The 18,773-nt window shown below is 50.9% G+C and overlaps 1 protein-coding gene across 1 annotated transcript in view; it reads right to left on the reverse strand.

Annotated features, from left to right (window-relative positions):
• Positions 1 to 18,773, reverse strand: part of LOC142245222 (growth/differentiation factor 8-like) — a 645,236-nt gene that overhangs the window by 254,432 nt on the left and 372,031 nt on the right. The window contains exon 2 of the mRNA XM_075317760.1: positions 16,186 to 16,550. Coding sequence (XP_075173875.1) covers positions 16,186 to 16,550 — 365 coding nt within the window. The remainder of the gene's footprint in view (positions 1 to 16,185; positions 16,551 to 18,773) is intronic.

Consider the following 18,773-nt stretch of genomic DNA (forward strand, 5'->3'; position numbering starts at 1 on the left):
TTCATAATATAACATATCCCAATCAATCTGCCCAAAATAATAATGAAAGTACACAGGGGGTACATAGGTCTATCAGATCCATAAGGGAGCTGTTTGGAGGCACCTGTAACAAACAGTGCCTGAGAGTGTGCATAAATAATCTGCAACACCACTTAATCAATTTACAAGGGTTATCAAGACACAAATCCTCCGAAATCAATAGACCCGAACAAAGATAAAATTAAAATCTTTATTGCACACAAATGTGAATGGATATGTTGAATAATTTTTACACAATTTATGTAAGCATGAGCAACCCAAATTAAGGGGAAATGTATACCCTGACATTTAAACTGTGATTGTGAAGAGGGTTTCAGTCTCACTGGGATAATCTAATTTTATTATTTTATATGTGTTTGATATATAATATTTCAATAAAACTTGTTAATTTTAAGTCATTATAAATGAAAGAATGTTTCCTAACATTTTTTCCTGTAAAATCCATGTTATCTTGAGTTTGGTATGTTTTATTGTCTGTAAAAGTGTTGTAATACTCTTGACCAGCTGAGGGAGGATTCTCCGGTCATGATGTCTGTGTAACCAAACCCCCTTATCCTCTAAAAATAAACACACGGACTGCATGCGACTTGGTTCAAATGGCCACAGCAGCCTTTTTATTGCCTATTGTTTTACAGACTAGTACCTTAGGGACGCCGTCCAACGGGCGACCCAAAACAACCACATAACGGTAACAATAGACAATAACATTTACAATACCCCCCGGGGTAGGCCCAGTCCACTACTACTACTCCCCCTGTCCCCGGCCGCAACACACCGACCCAGAGACGAGGTGCCAATCACCCACGGATTGACCCCCACACTTTGGCAGAACCCCGTGCCTGCCACATCCCGGAAACCGAGAGCCACCATACCAAGACAATGACTCCCGGTCCAGCCACCAATCACTTCCAAACCTCTGGACCAGACCTACCCCCACCGCTACTGTGACAAAAGGTATCCCAACTACCCAAAAACATCTCCCACATGACAACACAAAGGGAGGGTGGGCGGGGATCGTTCGGCGTCCGGAAACAGAAGAGGAGGTAACTCCTTCCTCTCCCAGCTAACCCTTTCCCTGCTCCTCCTCTTCCTCCCCGGCTAAAACCATCCCCCAAAGCCATATTAGGCATATACCACTGTCCCTATTAACCCATCACTCCCTACCTCCCCCTTGGTCATGTCGCCCCTCCCCCCAAGTGGGTCCGTGGCTTTCTTGACCAGCTGAGGGAGGATTCTCCGGTCATGATGTCTGTGTAACCAAACCCCCTTATCCTCTAAAAATAAACACACGGACTGCATGCGACTTGGTTCAAATGGCCACAGCAGCCTTTTTATTGCCTATTGTTTTACAGACTAGTACCTTAGGGACGCCGTCCAACGGGCGACCCAAAACAACCACATAACGGTAACAATAGACAATAACATTTACAATACCCCCCGGGGTAGGCCCAGTCCACTACTACTACTCCCCCTGTCCCCGGCCGCAACACACCGACCCAGAGACGAGGTGCCAATCACCCACGGATTGACCCCCACACTTTGGCAGAACCCCGTGCCTGCCACATCCCGGAAACCGAGAGCCACCATACCAAGACAATGACTCCCGGTCCAGCCACCAATCACTTCCAAACCTCTGGACCAGACCTACCCCCACCGCCACAGGACAGACCACGTGACACCTTACGTGGCCTGGACCCGCCACACACCAAAAGCACGCTCCACACCATCCTGCAGACCCAACGCCCATAAATCCAGACCGACCTCGTTGAGGTGCACACCATCACCCCTCCGAAATCGCCAATCAGCCGGCTCCAAATCCCTGTGCCGTACCACAATCCCACCATTCCTGGTCACAAACCTAGCCACTACCCTATTCACCTGGGCCCTGGCCTTATTAACCTTCTCCACCGACCGAGCCCCTCTCCATGCCAACCTGGTCACTATGTCAGACCATACGACCAGCAAACCAGGATACCGCTTCCACAACTGCAGTAAATCAATCTTTATGTCTCGGATCAAATCCCGCGACGCCCTGGCACCAAGATCATTACCCCCCACATGCAATACCAGCACATCCGGGGGCCGCTCAACTTTACAATGGAAACGAAATTCCGGGACCACCCTGCCCCACTCCATGCCCCGAACTCCGATCCATCGAACAGTCGCCTGCGCACGATCCAAACCCAGCTGTCGACCATTCGGGCGGACCTCCGCCCGACGGGCACCCCAAAATACGAAGGAGTGCCCCAAGATCCAGATCAGGCACTTCCCTATAACAAATAAAACAAAAACGAAAATATCAAAACCAATAACAGCACAACCACCAACACATCAACAAACACCCCTTTCCTCAAACCTTCCGCACGTAACCAAAGTCCCATGATGCTACAACAACTGCGGTCTCACATACCGCCGAAAACAAGAAGATTCCCATCTACCAATACGCTTTACCACCTCATCTCCAAGCCCCCAACGGGCTGCCTCCGTTGCTGCACCAATTCGGAATGAATGCGACCCGAATTCCTCCGGGCGCTCCCCCGCGTTACGTAGACTTAGCCGCAGCACCGCCACAAACTGAAACCTCGACAAAAACGACCCATTCAAATGCCGCAAAAACGGGCCAGGTAAGCCTCCCCTCACGGCCATAAATCTCTCGACTAAACGCACAGGGCACAATTCCTCTCCTGGAACCGCATATAACACCACCAATCTACCACGGCCCAGCTGATCCATTTTTGACCGGCGAATCCGGCACTCCACCTGACTACTGCTCACTTGCACGTCCTCAAACATCAAACCACCACCCGTCACCCTGGACGGGCTCACCAGCTCGCCTATCCGGAACGCCCCATAAAAAGCGAGACCGAAAGCCGTTGTAAATAGAACCGTCTCGTACACAGACTCACAAATGCCGCTCAGGCCACCCACCATCCGTCTCAACAAACCAAACGATACAGGGCGCCTCTTGTCCCTCTCCCGTACGCCACGGCGAAAGCCCCGCAAAGCCTGACGAACCCGAAAATCCTGTGAAACATCACGCTCCCCTCTCATTTTTAACCAAAATGCCACTGCCGACACCCGATGTGCCACAGCCGATGCCGATCGCCCGGCTGAAAAATCCGTACTCACCAATGACAACAAAGCCACCAAGTAATCCACGCTTTCCCCACCAAACATCAGACGCAACAACTCCTCCCATTCAGCCCACACCTTAGCATACCGGCACCAAGTCACCTCGGTCACCGAGTTCCGAATCAAGTCTGAGATCACCGCCTCACCAGATGCCACAAATCCTCGGGGCACTCCACTCCAACTTCGTCCGCCCACGGCAACAGCGCCCGAAACCTGCTGAACTGAAAACGAGACAAAGCATCAGCCACCTCGTTGTCAACACCCGGAACGTGCCTTGCCACTACCTGCACATTCAACTGCAGACATCTCAACACTAAATGCCGCAAATACACCACCACCGGCTCCGACTTAGCAGACAAGTTGTTAATCGCGTGCACCACCGCCTGGTTATCACAATGAAAACACACTTTCCTTCCGGCAAAGTGCGACCCCCATAGCTCCACTGCCACTACAATGGGGAATAGCTCCAACAGAGCCAAATTCCTAACCAAGCCGCTCTCCCGCCACGCCTGTGGCCACTGCCCGACACACCAATGACCTCTGAAGACAGCCCCAAACCCGGCCGACCCCGCCGCATCCGTAAACAGCTGCAACGCCCCGTTAGACGCCACCCTCTCCATCACCAGCGTCCGGCCGTTGAAATGCTGCAAAAATTGATCCCATACTTCCAAATCGTCCCTGATCGCCTTTGTGATCCGCACAAAATGCGCCGGCAACCGTACCCCGGCCGTCGCCGTCGCCAAACGCCTCGCAAACACTCTCCCCATTGGCACAATTCTGCAAGCAAAATTCAATTTTCCAAGCAAAGACTGCACCGCCTTAAGCCGCACCTTCTTCGCCGCTTTTACCCCTGACACTGCGGACCTCAAATCACGGACCTTCTCCGCCGGCAACCTGCATTCCATAGCAATGGTGTCAATTTCAATTCCCAGAAAACACATCACCGGCGCCGGGCCTTCCGTCTTATCCGGCGCCAAAGGAATCCCGAAACTGGCCGCAACTTTTTGCAACGCAAATAGCAAACCCGCACAAACCATCGAACCCGCCGGCCCGACACACAGGAAATCATCCAAGTAATGAATGATGGACGTAAGCCCGGACACGTCCCGAACCACCCACTCAACAAACGAACTAAATGCCTCAAAGTACGAACACGAAATGGAACAGCCCATTGGCAAACAACGATCAACATAATAACTGCCATCCCACCAGCAACCCAACAAATGCTGACTATCTGGATGAACCGGTAACAACCGAAACGCTGCTTCCACATCCGCCTTTGCCATCAATGCACCCCGCCCCGCCGCCCTAACCAGGTCCAACGCCTTATCGAACGACACATAATATACCGCCGACAACTCCGGCGCAATGCCATCATTCACCGATAACCCTTCCGGGTAAGACAAATGATGAATCAGCCGAAATTTATTCCGCTCCTTCTTTGGTACCACCCCCAACGGTGACACCACCAAATTCCCGCACGGCGGGGCGACATAAGGGCCGCCCATCCTGCCCAAAGCCACCTCCCTTTCCAGCTTCTCATCCACCACTTCCGGGTGATCCCGAGCGGAACGCAAATTACGATACGGCGGAACCGATGCATTAACAACCGACGGAATATGAAAACCATCCGAAAAACCAGAACTTAACAACGCCGCCGCCTCCTTGTCCGGATACCTATTTAAAAACGGAACCATCACTTCTACCTTCACCGGCGTCGTCCCTCTTACCAGCCCCATCACCAGCCTTTCCTTTTCCTTTTTTAAAACATTTGGACAAGCTATGTCCCCCCCCACATCCGGAGCATTCATGCTTAAAACGGCACGCCGCTCCAAACCTGCACTGCCCTTCATTGTACTGCCAACACAAACCTTTCTTGAAACTTGCCGGGGACCCGGCCCCCCCCGAACCCCCGGCGCCCCCCCGAAAGGGCTGAGCCGGTGCCGACATCAATCGCATCCATAAGGAAATATCCTTATGGTCCCAACGCATATCTGGCCGCAATGCCTTCCGCTGCCTAAATTGCTCGTCGTAGCGCAGCCACGCCAGTCCGCCATAAACTCGATAAGCCTCCCCTATCGCATCCATGTAGCCGAACAAAGCCGAACAATGCTCCGGCTCCTTCTCCCCGACCACGCTCGCCAAAATCGCAAATGCCTGTAGCCAGTTGGCAAAAGTCCGAGGAATAAGCCTATAACGGCGCTTTTCCTCCTCGTCCTTCTCCTTTTTGGAATCACTCGGCTTAACCCTATCCAAATTAAATTTCTCCAGGGGAAGCAGAGAAAATATCTCCACATATTCCCCTTTCCAAATTTTTTCCCGCACCTCCTTCTTTAAATGGGCCCCCAGCGGGCCCTCAAAACAAACATAAACTTCGCTTTTAGCCCTATCATCTAAGCGCACCACCTCATCCTCCTTCTCCTTTTCCTTCTCCTTTTCCTTCTCCTTTTCCTTCTCCTTTCCCCCCCCCGTCTCACTCCCCCCTTCGCCCCCCCCTCTACTCGCACCCGCTCCGTCACCCCCCGTCGCCGCCGAGGCCCCTAAACCGGCTGCACCCACCCACGCCGCCACCGGCGCCTGGGCCCCCTCCCCCCCCGCTCCCGAAGCCGCCGCCAGCCCCTGCAACAGCCCCAACAATTGACTCCACACTGCGAAACCAGCGGGCGCTGCCGTAGCCGCAGCCGCCCCCCCCCCCGAAGCCCCCCGCCAGCGCAGCCCCTGCCGCCTCCGCGGCCGTCTCACCCGACCGCCGCTCGGCGTCTCCCGAGACCGCCGCCTCGCTGTCCTCCGTCTGTCGTCCATCCGACTCCTCCGAACCGAAAGCCTCTTCCCCCTCCTCGCCGCTGGCCTCATCTTCCATCCGACATCCGGGGGGCGCCGCCGCAGCACCCCCCCCACCACGGCCGCCAGACAGGGCCGCCGCGTGGGCAGAGTCATCCCCGCTCCATCTCTTGCCCCGGGGTGACAACCCAGGAGACCGTCCTGTCCCCCGCGCCGGCACCCCGGGCCTCGACCTCTTGCGCCCGCCCCCCTGCCGACTGCAAGGGGCCTCTGGGCGCGGACGACCAGACGCCCGGCTCCGGATCTCAGCCGTCGTCGCCTCTGGCCCTCCTGGGCTATTGCAGGCCTCCATCCGCCGAGTCCTCCCGCTCCCACGGGAGACTGCCACATCCGGGGGCTGCACAGCGGTACTGAGTGACCCGGCGGTTGCCGCAGGGCTCCCGCCGTCACTCCTTCTCTCAGCCGCACCGGGGTCAGGCACCGCAGACCCCCCCCCGGCGCCGGACCTACCGCCACGTGCAGCCCCGCGGTCCCCCCGCCGACTGCAGGGGGATCTGCTGGCCTCTCTCCTGCGCCGAGCGCGCTCCCGGCCTGGAGCCGCTGCAGTCTCAGTAACTCCAGCCCGGAGGCCGGGACCGGAAGCAGGCCCCGTGCTGGCCACTCCCACCTCCCGACCGCCGCGGCTGGAACGAAGATTCCTCCCGCCGGCCTCTGCAGCAGCCAGACGCTGCTGCTGCGCTGCACTCTGCGGAGGGTCCCTGGAGGGGCTCTTACATCTCCTCCTCGCCCCCCCCGCGCCCGGGGAATACCTGCGGGGGGGCCGCGACTGGCGCCCGCCGCTGCTGGGGGGACGAGGGGCAAGCGCCGACGGGTTAACCCCGGCAGCCCTGATGTGGGTCTGCACTGCCAGGGGCCCGTGCGCTGCGACCGCTGCCTGAATCAGACGCTGGAGCTCCTGAAGATCTGCCATGGAGGTGCACGTGCAGATCGTTCGGCGTCCGGAAACAGAAGAGGAGGTAACTCCTTCCTCTCCCAGCTAACCCTTTCCCTGCTCCTCCTCTTCCTCCCCGGCTAAAACCATCCCCCAAAGCCATATTAGGCATATACCACTGTCCCTATTAACCCATCACTCCCTACCTCCCCCTTGGTCATGTCGCCCCTCCCCCCAAGTGGGTCCGTGGCTTTCTGACAACCAGCAGCGACCTGGAAGTCAGAGATGTGTCCAGGCTATTTTACCCATGCTGTTCCTATACAATTTGAGCAATTTTTCCATCCATTTCTGCAATTTCACTGCCCCCCTGACCTCCTGGCAGGGTCTGCTGGAAGAATGCTCGATTTTCCCTTTGACTTCCATAATACTCGAAACTTGAGACGAGCACCCAAGAATTTCAATTTGCTTGATTCGAGTACTGAGCACCCAAAAATGTTAGTGTTTGCTCATCACTACTATACACACTGATTAAGGTTGTTAGCAAAGGGCAAAATTGTTCAAAATTATCAAACCAGAATTCTTTGGATTCCTTAATTGACATTTTTTTTTGTATTAAAAATTGTTGAACTTTTTTGGGGGCAGGTGAATTTGGTGCATTAGTATAAAAATCTGTGCTCCCAAATTGGTAAAGCTTTTGCTTAGTTGCTGGCCATACATATGACCAGGTGATCATTGTGAACTACCTGCAGAGTCAACACTTACCTGCAGGTGTGGCCTCTAGACACTGAAGGCCAGAAACATAAAAATTATTAAGGCTAAAGTTTTATTTAAAATTGTCAAGCCAAAATTGTTTATGTGGCGCCCCTGACCTGGTCAGGCACCACTGAGTACTGCACCCATGCTGGGACAGTACTTCCAGGTAATCCTAAGGGCCAGAACGAGGTGTGTATGCAGAGACACATAGCAACCAGGTCTCCCACACCTTTAGAGGGGACCCTTGGGTAGTCTCCAGAGGGGGCTAGCTTTCAAATGTTATCAAGAGGTGGAGCGAAGGGGCTGGTAGCTAAAGTGCAGAAGTTGTCAGGAAGAGAGGAGAGCCAGTCTGGTGGTGGTGAGTGGCGGTAACGAGGCAGATCCGCGCGCTGACACTAGTTAGACCCTGCACGGGGTAGTAACTTTTGGCGGGGGAGAACGGTCACCTGGTCAGAACAGAGTAGTGTGCCTGGTGACTAGGCACGTACGGGGTACAGGTCCCTAGAGCAGACTCCAGTTTAACTATCTGCTAAACCTGCCGGTGAGGGGAACTACAAGTACCTCACCAACCTTACAGAGTCCGAGCCTGAGCATCAACGCAGGGACCCATAAGGGGATTGAGCCTGGTGCCATCTCACCTGGTCCATGCTGCCAGCAAACGGGCCAAACACAGGGGAGAAAAGGCAGTTGCGACTCCCTGGATAGACTGCCATGGTACTTCACATCAGGGGATTATCCGAACACAGAGTGCTAGGAAGGCGAGCTAACCGGTTACCCTCAGACTGGCCCGAAGGAACCCTGGTTAACTTACCTGGTTAATCACAGCAACACCCGGGTCAGCTCACCACAACATCTGAGTGAATAAAAACCAGTTGAAAGATTTTTGGACTCAGCCAGTGTTATTCCGGGACCCGCTATCCTACTCACCCAAGCCCCTGGGGCCTGCCTCGCTCACAGGAGGCTACATCATCTGGCTGCAGACTCCATCAGCCCCAGACGCTCATAAAACCTGCAGCGGCGGTCATCCACATCCCTGACCGCAAGCCGTGAGTGGCGTCACGACACATAAAATAAAAACTGACATTACCTGTTTGCCATATCGAACAAGTCCTGTGGCATCCCTCAAGAGGATCTGCATCCCTGGGCCATCACAATTACAATTTAAGGCCTCTTTCGCACATCCGTGAAAAACCACGCACGTTTTTTAGACGTGTCAAAGGTGCGTTTTGCCCTCCGTAAGCTGTGTTTATGGCTCATGTGTGTTCTCCGTGATAACACACGGACAACGGAAACTTTCTACTCACCTGTCCCTGGCCTTGCTCTCCGTGGTGCTGTTCTCTGGTCTCCGGTCCTGCCAACTCCCCGCTACTGCAGCTTCCGGCCGCAGTGAAGTGAATATGCAATGAGCATAATGAGCGGCGGTGGGAAGCAAGTGACAGCAGTGGCAGAGACAGGTATGCGCCACACGTACACACGGTCATTGGCAGAATACGCATGTGAACACAGACCCATTGATTTTTAATGGGTCTACGTGTGCCCGTGTCTCCGGTACATGAGGAAGCGGATCAAACACGTGCCGGAGACACGAACGTGTGAAAGAGGCCTAACAAATAATCGAGCCAACAGCAGCACCAATTAAAGGGAATCTGTTACCCATCTGAGAGCAGCATAATGTATGGGCAGAGATTCTGATTCCAGCGATGTGTCACTGAGCTGTTTGCTGTTATTTTGATAAAATCAATGTTTTCTGTGCTGCAGATCTAGCAGTTAAACAGAGCTCATGAATATGCTGGAGTACCTGGCAGCACGCTAAGTAGTACTCTAATGATAATCTACTGCTGATTAAACAGTGATTTTATCAAAACTACACTAAACAACCAAGTAAGTGACACATCACTGGAATCAGGATTCATTATGCTGCTCTCAGATTAGGTGTCGAAAACCTTTAAAATATATGCATTCACCTGTTGTTGCATCAAACTGCTGCAGATCAGTAAACAGAATTGCACACTTAAACAGCCAGATCCAGTCTTACCTGCACTGTGTTCTTTTACCAGCAGATGCCCTGTGGCCCAATTCCTTGTACTTCTGGGTCAACAACAGAGTGGACAAGTGGCCAAAACGTGCCTCGTTTGCTATGAGTGTGTTGTCATGTCCAGTATCTAGGATAATGTTGGAGAGGCCAGTACTAGCATGGTCAGTGGCTTTGTCAAACTCAAATGAAGCAGGTTCTCCACCACAAATGCCACACATTTCCTTGCCTGCCCCATCCTAACTCTCTGCCATGATATACTGTACCTGCACAGTCACTCATATTACCCACTTATTGCCATGCTGCTCCTTAAGGGCCACAAATCACCGGCTGCCCACTGTATTTCATAGTGTAATACTGGCAGATTACCATTGTCCTAAGATGCCAAACATCCTCTTGCCTGCCCTGTCCTATTGCTTCTGCTGCAGTCACTGTACAGCCATGCCAGCCACACATCATCTGGCGCCTACTGTGTTTCGTAGTGCTAGACTGCACTGCTATTTTTTTTAAAGGCTTGGTGACACGACATAGCTTTTTCATTTTGAAAATAATCTTATTTTTCCTCCCTATAAAATGGAAAGTTTTTGGACTGCTTGAAAATTTCTTTGTAATTGCCTAAATTTGTTATTATCAAAGTAGTTGTGGACCTTCATAAAAGGAATATTTTTCAATCATAATTGAGAAACAGTAACTTGAACACAGTACACCTGTTTTTTTTCTTTAAAGAAGTAATCTCATGAAGTTTTTTTTTTTTATTTAATTTTGCATATATGTGCTTGGATTGCAGTGTGAGTGCATTAATATACTTACTTGTTTCTTCAATATTCATTGCTTCCACTCCTTTTTTCAATGATGTCATTGCTATGCAGACTATCTGGCTCACTCTATGCTCTGTGCATGAGCAAGAAGACTCTTTTAAAATGCAAGCCTATGCAGCCTTGGTCTAAGGGGCACTTTGCACACTACGACATCGCAGGCCGATGCTGCGATGCCGAGTGCGATAGTGCCCGCCCCCGTCGCAGCAGCGATATGTGGTGATAGCTGGCGTAGCGAAAGTTATCGCTACGCCAGCTTCACACACACACTCACCTGCCGTGCGACGTCCCTGTGGCCGGCGACCCGCCTCCTTGTTAAGGGGGCGGGTCGTGCGGCGTCACTGCGACATCACACGGCAGCCGGCCAATCAGAGCGGAGGGGCGGAGATGAGCAGGATGTAAACATCCTGCCCACCTCCTTCCTTCCGCATATCCTACGGAAGCCGCAGTGAGGCCGGTAGGAGACGTTCCTCGCTCCTGCGACTTCACACACAGCGATGTGTGCTGCCGCAGGAGCGAGGAACAACATCGGACCATTGCGTCAGCGTAATCATGGATTACGCCGACGCTGCACCGATGATACGATTACGACGCTTTTGCGGTCGTTAATCGTATCATCCAGCCTTTACACACTGCGATGTCGCATGCGATGCCGGAAGTGCGTCATTTTCAATTTGACCCCACCGACATCGCACCTGCGATGTCGCAGTGTGCAAAGTGCCCCTTAAGGCTGCTTTACACCAGACAATCTATCGTGCGATAGATCGTCGGGGTCACGGTTTTTGTGACACACATCCGGCATCGCTGGCGATGCCGGCCTGTGTGACACCTCCTAGCGACGCAGTATCGCTCACAAATCGTGAGTCGTGTACTGCTCGCTAGGTTCCATAACATCGTTTAATTTAGTTGTTCATCGTTTCCGTGGTAGCACACGCCGCTCCGTGTGACACCACGGGAACGATGAGCAGCTCACCTGCCTCCCGCGGCCGCCGCCGGCTCTATGTGGAAGGAAGGAGGTGGGCGGGATGTTTACATCCTACTCACCTCCGCCCCTCTGCTTCTATTGGCCGGCGGCCGTGTGACGTCACTGTGACGCCGAACGTCCCTCCCACTCCAGGAAGTGGACATTCGCCGCCCACAGCATGGTCGCACAAGAGGTAAGTATGTGTGACGGGGGGTTACCGACTTTGTGCGCCACGGGCAGCGATTTGCCCGTGACGCAAAAAGGACGGGGGCGGGTACGATCGATTGTGAAATCGCACAATCGGTCGTACCGTGTAAAGCCCCCTTAATGCTCTGTAAGCTTACATTGTAGAAGCCACTTCTGGGTCAAGCAGCGCATAATGTGACCTAGAGAGTCAGAAGAGCAATGTCATCACTCAGAAGAGTACCAGAAGGATGCTGAATACCAGAGAAAGTGAAGGTAAACTACATGCACATTTGAACAGAAAAAACCCATCATGGTAGTGATACTTAAATTAAAGGATCATTTTTGCATGGCTTGTGGAAAAGCTATTGCTTGTTTGTTTAGCAAAGTACTAACCTATTGATACTCCCCAAAAGGGGCAAATTTGGACTCAACTGTGTGAAAAGGTCATGGCTTCTTGATTTTGAAAACACTATGTAAAAACAAGAGTAAAGGCCGCTTTACACGCTGCGATATCGGTACCGATATCGCTAGCGTGCGTTCCCGCCTCCATCGGTTGTGCGACACGGGCAAATCGCTGCCCGTGCCGCACAACATTGCCCAGACCCGTCACGCTACTTACCTGCCTAGCGACGTCCCTGTGACCGGCGAACCGCCTCCTTTCTAAGGGGGCGGTACGTGCGGCGTCACAGCGATGTCACTGAGCGGCCGCCCAATAGAAGCGGAGGGGCGAAGAAGAGCGGGACGTAACATCCCGCGCACCTCCTTCCTTCCGCATTGCAGCCGGAATGATTCAAAATCGCTCAGAAGTGTCCCACGCTGCGATAACGTTAATGCCGCACTAACGACGAGACCCCGACGATAAAACATTAACGATATCGTAGCGTGTAAAGCCCCCTTAAGGCATGCATCTGCCCCCCCCAAAGGCATAATTTTAAGACAGTATATAAAAAAAATAACTAGTCTAACTTATCGTATTTTTCGGACTATAAGACGAACCGGATCATAAGATGCACCCTGGTTTTAGAGGAGGAAAATTGGAAAATAAAATTTTAAGCAAAAAATGTGGTCATAACACACTGTTATGGGGCGAGGATCTGCTGCTGACACTGTTATGGGGGTAATGTCCTCAAATTCTCTACTAAGGTACCCCAGCCTGGTAATTCACCTCCTGCCTTGTATATGATCCCCATCCTTGTACAGTGCCTACAAGTAGTATTCAACCCCCTGCAGATTTAGCAGGTTTACACATTCGGAATCAACTTGGCATTGTGACATTTGGACTGTAGATCAGCCTGGAAGTGTGAAATGCACTGCAGCAAAAAAGAATCTTATTTCTTTTTTTTTTTTTTTTTTTAAATTGTGAAAAGTTTATTCAGAGTGTCATTTATTATGCAACCCCTCAATCCACCAGAATTCTGTTTGGTTCCCCTAAAGTATTAAGAAGTATTTCAGGCACAAAGAACAATGAGCTTCACATGTTTGGATTAATTATCTCTTTTTCCAGCCTTTTCTGACTAATTAAGACCCTCCCCAAACTTGTGAACAGCACTCATACTTGGTCAACATGGGAAAGACAAAGGAGCATTCAAAGGCCATCAGAGACAAGATCGTGGAGGGTCACAAGGCTGGCAAGGGGTACAAAACCCTTTCCAAGGAGTTGGGCCTACCTGTCTCCACTGTTGGGAGCATCATCCGGAAGTGGAAGGCTTATGGAACTACTGTTAGCCTTCCACGGCCTGGACAGCCTTTGAAAGTTTCCTCCCGTGCCGAGGCCAGGCTTGTCCGAAGAGTCAAGGCTAACCCAGGGACAACAAGGAAGGAGCTCCGGGAAGATCTCATGGCAGTAGGGACATTGGTTTCAGTCAATACCATAAGTAACGTACTCCACCGCAATGGTCTCCGTTCCCGACGAGCCCGTAAGGTACCTTTACTTTCAAAGTGTCATGCCAAGGCTCGTCTACAGTTTGCTCATGATCACTTGGAGGACTCTGAGACAGACTGGTTCAAGGTTCTCTGGTCTGATGAGACCAAGATCGAGATCTTTGGTGCCAACCACACACGTGACGTTTGGAGACTGGATGGCACTGCATACGACCCCAAGAATACCATCCCTACAGTCAAGCATGGTGGTGGCAGCATCATGCTGTGGGGCTGTTTCTCAGCCAAGGGGCCTGGCCATCTGGTCCGCATCCATGGGAATATGGATAACACGGCCTACCTCGAGATTTTGACCAAGAACCTCCGCTCCTCCATCAAGGATCTTAAGATGGGTCGTCATTTCATCTTCCAACAAGACAACGACCCAAAGCACACAGCCAAGAAAAAGAAGGCCTGGTTCAAGAGGGAAAAAATCAAGGTGTTGCAGTGGCCTAGTCAGTCTCCTGACCTTAACCCAATTGAAAACTTGTGGAAGGAGCTCAAGATTAAAGTCCACCTGAGACACCCAAAGAACCTAGATAACTTGGAGAAGATCTGCATGAAGGAGTGGGCCAAGATAACTCCAGAGACCTGTGCCGGCCTGATCAGGTCTTATAAAGGACGATTATTAGCTGTAATTGCAAACAAGGGTTATTCCACAAAATATTAAACCTAGGGGTTGAATAATAATTGACCCACACTTTTATGTTGAAAATTTATTAAAATTTAACTGAGCAACATAACTTGTTGGTTTGTAAGATTTATGCATCTGTTAATAAATCCTGCTCTTGTTTGAAGTTTGCAGGCTCTAACTTATTTGCATCTTATCAAACCTGCTAAATCTGCAGGGGGTTGAATACTACTTGTAGGCACTGTATATATGTACCCCATCCTGGTATATGCCCTTATCTTGCTATATACTGGCATCCTGCTATATAACCCCATCCTGCTATATACCCCCATCCTGCTATATAGTGCCATCCTGGAATATGCCCTCATCCTGCTATATACCCTATCCATCCTGCTATATACCCCCATCCATCCTGCTATATACCCCCATCCATCCTGCTATATACCCCATCCATCCTGCTACATGGCCCTATCCTGCTATATCCCCCATCCTGCTATATGGCATGTATCCTGTGTCATACACAAAAAAAAACGTTTATACTCACCTTTCCTCGCTCCATGCAGCATTGCTTCTCCCCCTGTCTGTGGCGGAAGCAGCGTAGCTGATCTGTGTGGAGCCGTCACCTTTGTCTGCAGCATCGCTCATCTTCCTGTCTGCCTGTCAGCTGACCTGCATGGAGACTAGCGGCGCACACAGCGATGACGTCATCGCTGTGCTCACCGCTCTCTACACAGATCAGCTGGCCGGCACCGACAGGAGGAGATTGCGATGCTGCAGGGAAGTGACCGGTAAGTATACCATAATATTCACTGCACCCCACGCTCATGATGATGCGCGGGGGCAGTGAATACAGCCGCACATTATCACGCCAGGCTGTAGTTGCCAGGGGTAATCATGCGGGCCGGCTGTTAATTATGCACGCACCCCCCGCCCACCTGTCAGCGCTGGCTTCAGCACTGAGAGATGATTGGCTGGAGGACGGGCGTGCATATGTAATGAGCGGGCCCACGTGGTCACGGCAGGCGCTGCTACAGCCTCATGACCCGCTCCACCACAGCACCCTCATTCTCCACAGCCACATTCAGACTATAAGACGCAACCCCCACTTTCCCCCTACATTTGGGGGAAAAAAGTGCGCCTTATAGTCCGAAAAATACGGTATATAGTGAAATGAAGCAATATAGCTCTGCCTAGATCAGAAGCATAATGAAATGTGCACTAATATAACCATGTACAGATCTATGAAAATACAATGCCCAAGTTAAATTATTTCTTTTGTTTACATTTTTTACTAGATATATGATGCACGTGTTTTTTTCTGATTGGTATTCAGGAATATTGGTACAAATAACTAGAATTTACTGAAATTAAGGCTAGGTTCACATTTCCGTTGTTTATAATCAGTCACAATCCGCCGCTCTGATAAACAACGCAATCCGTTTGGCGGATTCCGTTGTTTCCCATAGACTTGTATGAGCGGCGGATTGCAACTGATGCCCTTGCGTTGCATCCGCCGCGTGACTGATCAGTCGTGGAACGACTGACCGTTGGGCAGCAGGAACGCAGCATGTAACTTTTTCTGAGCAGCGGAATCCTTATGTTTTCACTGCACATGCTCAAATATTGTGTTTAATCATTCAAATTAATGTCTCTCTCTCTGCGGCCGAACGATCAGCTGATCACCCGGCAGCCGGATTCTGTGAGCGGTCAGCTGATCTCCCAGCCACCGGCTTTTGAGAGTGATCAGTCGCTCTCAAAAGCCGGCAGCCGGGAGATCAGCTGATCGTTCACAGAAGCCGGCGGCCGGCTATTGTGAACGATCACTCGTTTTACAATGGAATCCAGTTTCTTGTGACAAAGAAATTCCAATTCTTGTCACCCGTTGTACAACGCATCAGTCACAAGTGTCAAGCAACGCATGTGACTGATGCAAAACAACGGAAATGTGAACCTAGCCTAACTAAAATGTCTAAACACATCATTTAACTAAAAATTTAAATTTACCAGCCCATTGTCATTGTTGGTAACGGCAAGGTCTTCTCCATTCCCATCAAATGCTTTAATTTCAATGCCTAGATTGGATTCAGGATACTTCAGCCAGTTTTGAAGCACAGTTTTCACATCTATACTTTGCCAAGATCCAGGTCCTGGATTCATCTCATGTTTTAATGCTCGGATTCCAATATGTTTTGAACCATCTTTCAAAGGCTTAACAAGTCTTAAGATTTGCACCAGAACTGTTGTAGACCTTTGGATAGGCTTTAGATAAATCCATAGTTGTGCCTTTGATATTTTATTCAGCTGAATTTTGGAGCTCACTTTAAAATAGCAACATTTTGTTTTTTCTGCCACATCAGCTACAAATTCAGCTGTAAAGTAAAAAAGTAAAAAATCACATGAAAGCTCTTTTAAAATGTGCCATTCAATTTTTTTTTATCTATACCATAACAGTATAATTAAAGCCGTTCTTAATTCAACAATCTAAGATAAGAAATAATACATGAATCTATTAATTATGTAACAATATTTATGTCATATAACTTTGCATTTATCAGCTTTTTTAAATTTTTTACTTTTATTAAGCAATGAGGTAATTCAACCAAATGTAGACATGGACAGATATTGTGCAGTTACATTTATTGAAAACATTTCACATTTCTTATTTTTGAAATCCATTTTCACCTCTGGCTATTAAAAAGTGTATTTTGGAAGCTAATCAAAATGATTAAATTAATTAAAGTTCACATTATTAGATCGACACATTCAAACATGTTTGTATTAAATTATAAACAATTCTGGCATTATAAATGGTATTGTTGCTTAATAAATATAATTAGTTATATGATAATTTTTTGATAGAGAATTATTAATACAATTAGCACCAGTGGACTAGAAGTGCAAAATTACTTACAATCAGCTTACCGACTAATAAAAATAGGTTGAATTAATCACTTTACAACAAAACAGTTTTTCTTGAGCCCATAGATTTTACATTATTATTTCAATAGATCTTTATCTTGGATTGCAACAAAAAAGAATGTTACAAACTGTGAAGTCAAAAAGCTTCCAAAACAGCAAAAATACATTTTACAGTGCAGCACCACTGTTTCAGCAAAGCCATTAGCTTTCTAGTATATTGGCATAAGAAATATTGAGGTGGATGAGAGACAAGTATAAGGCTGGCTCCCACACCCCTGCCAGTACAGACAAGACACACCTTGGACACATCCTGGAGTCTTGAGATTTAAAAACATTTTAGGCAGACAGCCGGACAGTTGTATCAATTGTCCCCCATTTCCCCATAGTGTCTTTGCACAGCAGGGACGTACGGGGCCGGATTAAGGTTGGTGGGGGCCCCTGGGCAGAAAATCTGGTGGGGGCCCCATAACGTTAACATTTTTAGCCATAACAGTAGAGCGCGAACTGTAGCATTTAGATATAAATCCAATGAACAGTTATCTTATCCAGAAAGCCATGGAACCCATAGGGTGGAGGGGCGACATGACTAGAGGGAAGGGAAGGAGTGATGGGGTTAATGGAAACAGGAATGGTTTGTTTATAAGGCAGAGTAAAGGGATTGGTGGGTAGGAGGAGTTCCCTGGAGGAAGAGGTGGGACAGTTGAGGGGTGTAAGTAAAGGACTTTGACTTACCCCCTCTCTCTTGACTTCCGGATATGGAACGATCTGACTGGAGAGGTTCCTATAAGGTGTCAGGACGTCACCTTCTATTTCTCCATGGAGGAGTGGGAGTATTTAGAAGGACACAAAGATCTGTACAAGGACGTCATGATGGAGGTTCCCCAGCCCCTCACATCACCAGACTTCCGGATATGGAACGATCCGGACGTGCGACAGGATGGCTGCTACCCGGGAGCAGCGGATTCATCATGGCAGTGCACGGGCCCCTGGCAGCGCGGTCCCACGTCTTGGCTTCTGGGGGTTAACCCGTTGGCACTTTCCCCTCGCTCCCCTGTCAGCTGCGGGCGGCGTCCCCCCTCCCTCATATCTCAGGTACTTGCCGTGTGCGGGGGGAGCGAGGAGGAGATGCGAGAGCCCCTTCGGGGACCCTCCGCGGTAGGACGTGGGCAGGGCAGTACTCAGCTGCTGCTCCGGCCGCGGGAGGAATCTCCGTCCGGGCCGCGGCAGCCGGGAGGGGGGCGTGGCTTGGCTGCGGCCTACTTCCGGTCCGAGCCGCGGCCTGGATTGCTGGATGCGGCGGCTCCCGGACGGGGAGAGCGCCCGGCGGTGACAGAGGCCAGCTTTACCCCTCGCGGAAGGCGGGGGGGGGGCCGCGGAGCTGCAGCCAGTGGTGGGTCCGGCACCAGGGCAGGCGGGCCTGGGGCGACGGGTGCCCAGGAAGCGTCGGTGAGTGGGGGTGACGGCAGGGGCCCTGCAGTTCCTGCTTGGTCACCCAGATCAGGTTGCAGCTCCCGGCCGCGGCGGTCTCCCCCAGGAGGGGGAGGGCCCAGCGGACAGAGGCTTTCATGGGGCCCAGGAGGGCTGGATGCGGCGGCTCCTGGCCAGGAGAGGGCCCGGCGAGGACGGAGGCCAGCGTTACCCCCCTTCCCCCCCGCGGGTGGAGGGGGGGGCCG

This window comes from Anomaloglossus baeobatrachus, chromosome 7 (genome assembly GCF_048569485.1).
Source record: "Anomaloglossus baeobatrachus isolate aAnoBae1 chromosome 7, aAnoBae1.hap1, whole genome shotgun sequence".
NCBI lineage: Eukaryota > Metazoa > Chordata > Amphibia > Anura > Aromobatidae > Anomaloglossus > Anomaloglossus baeobatrachus.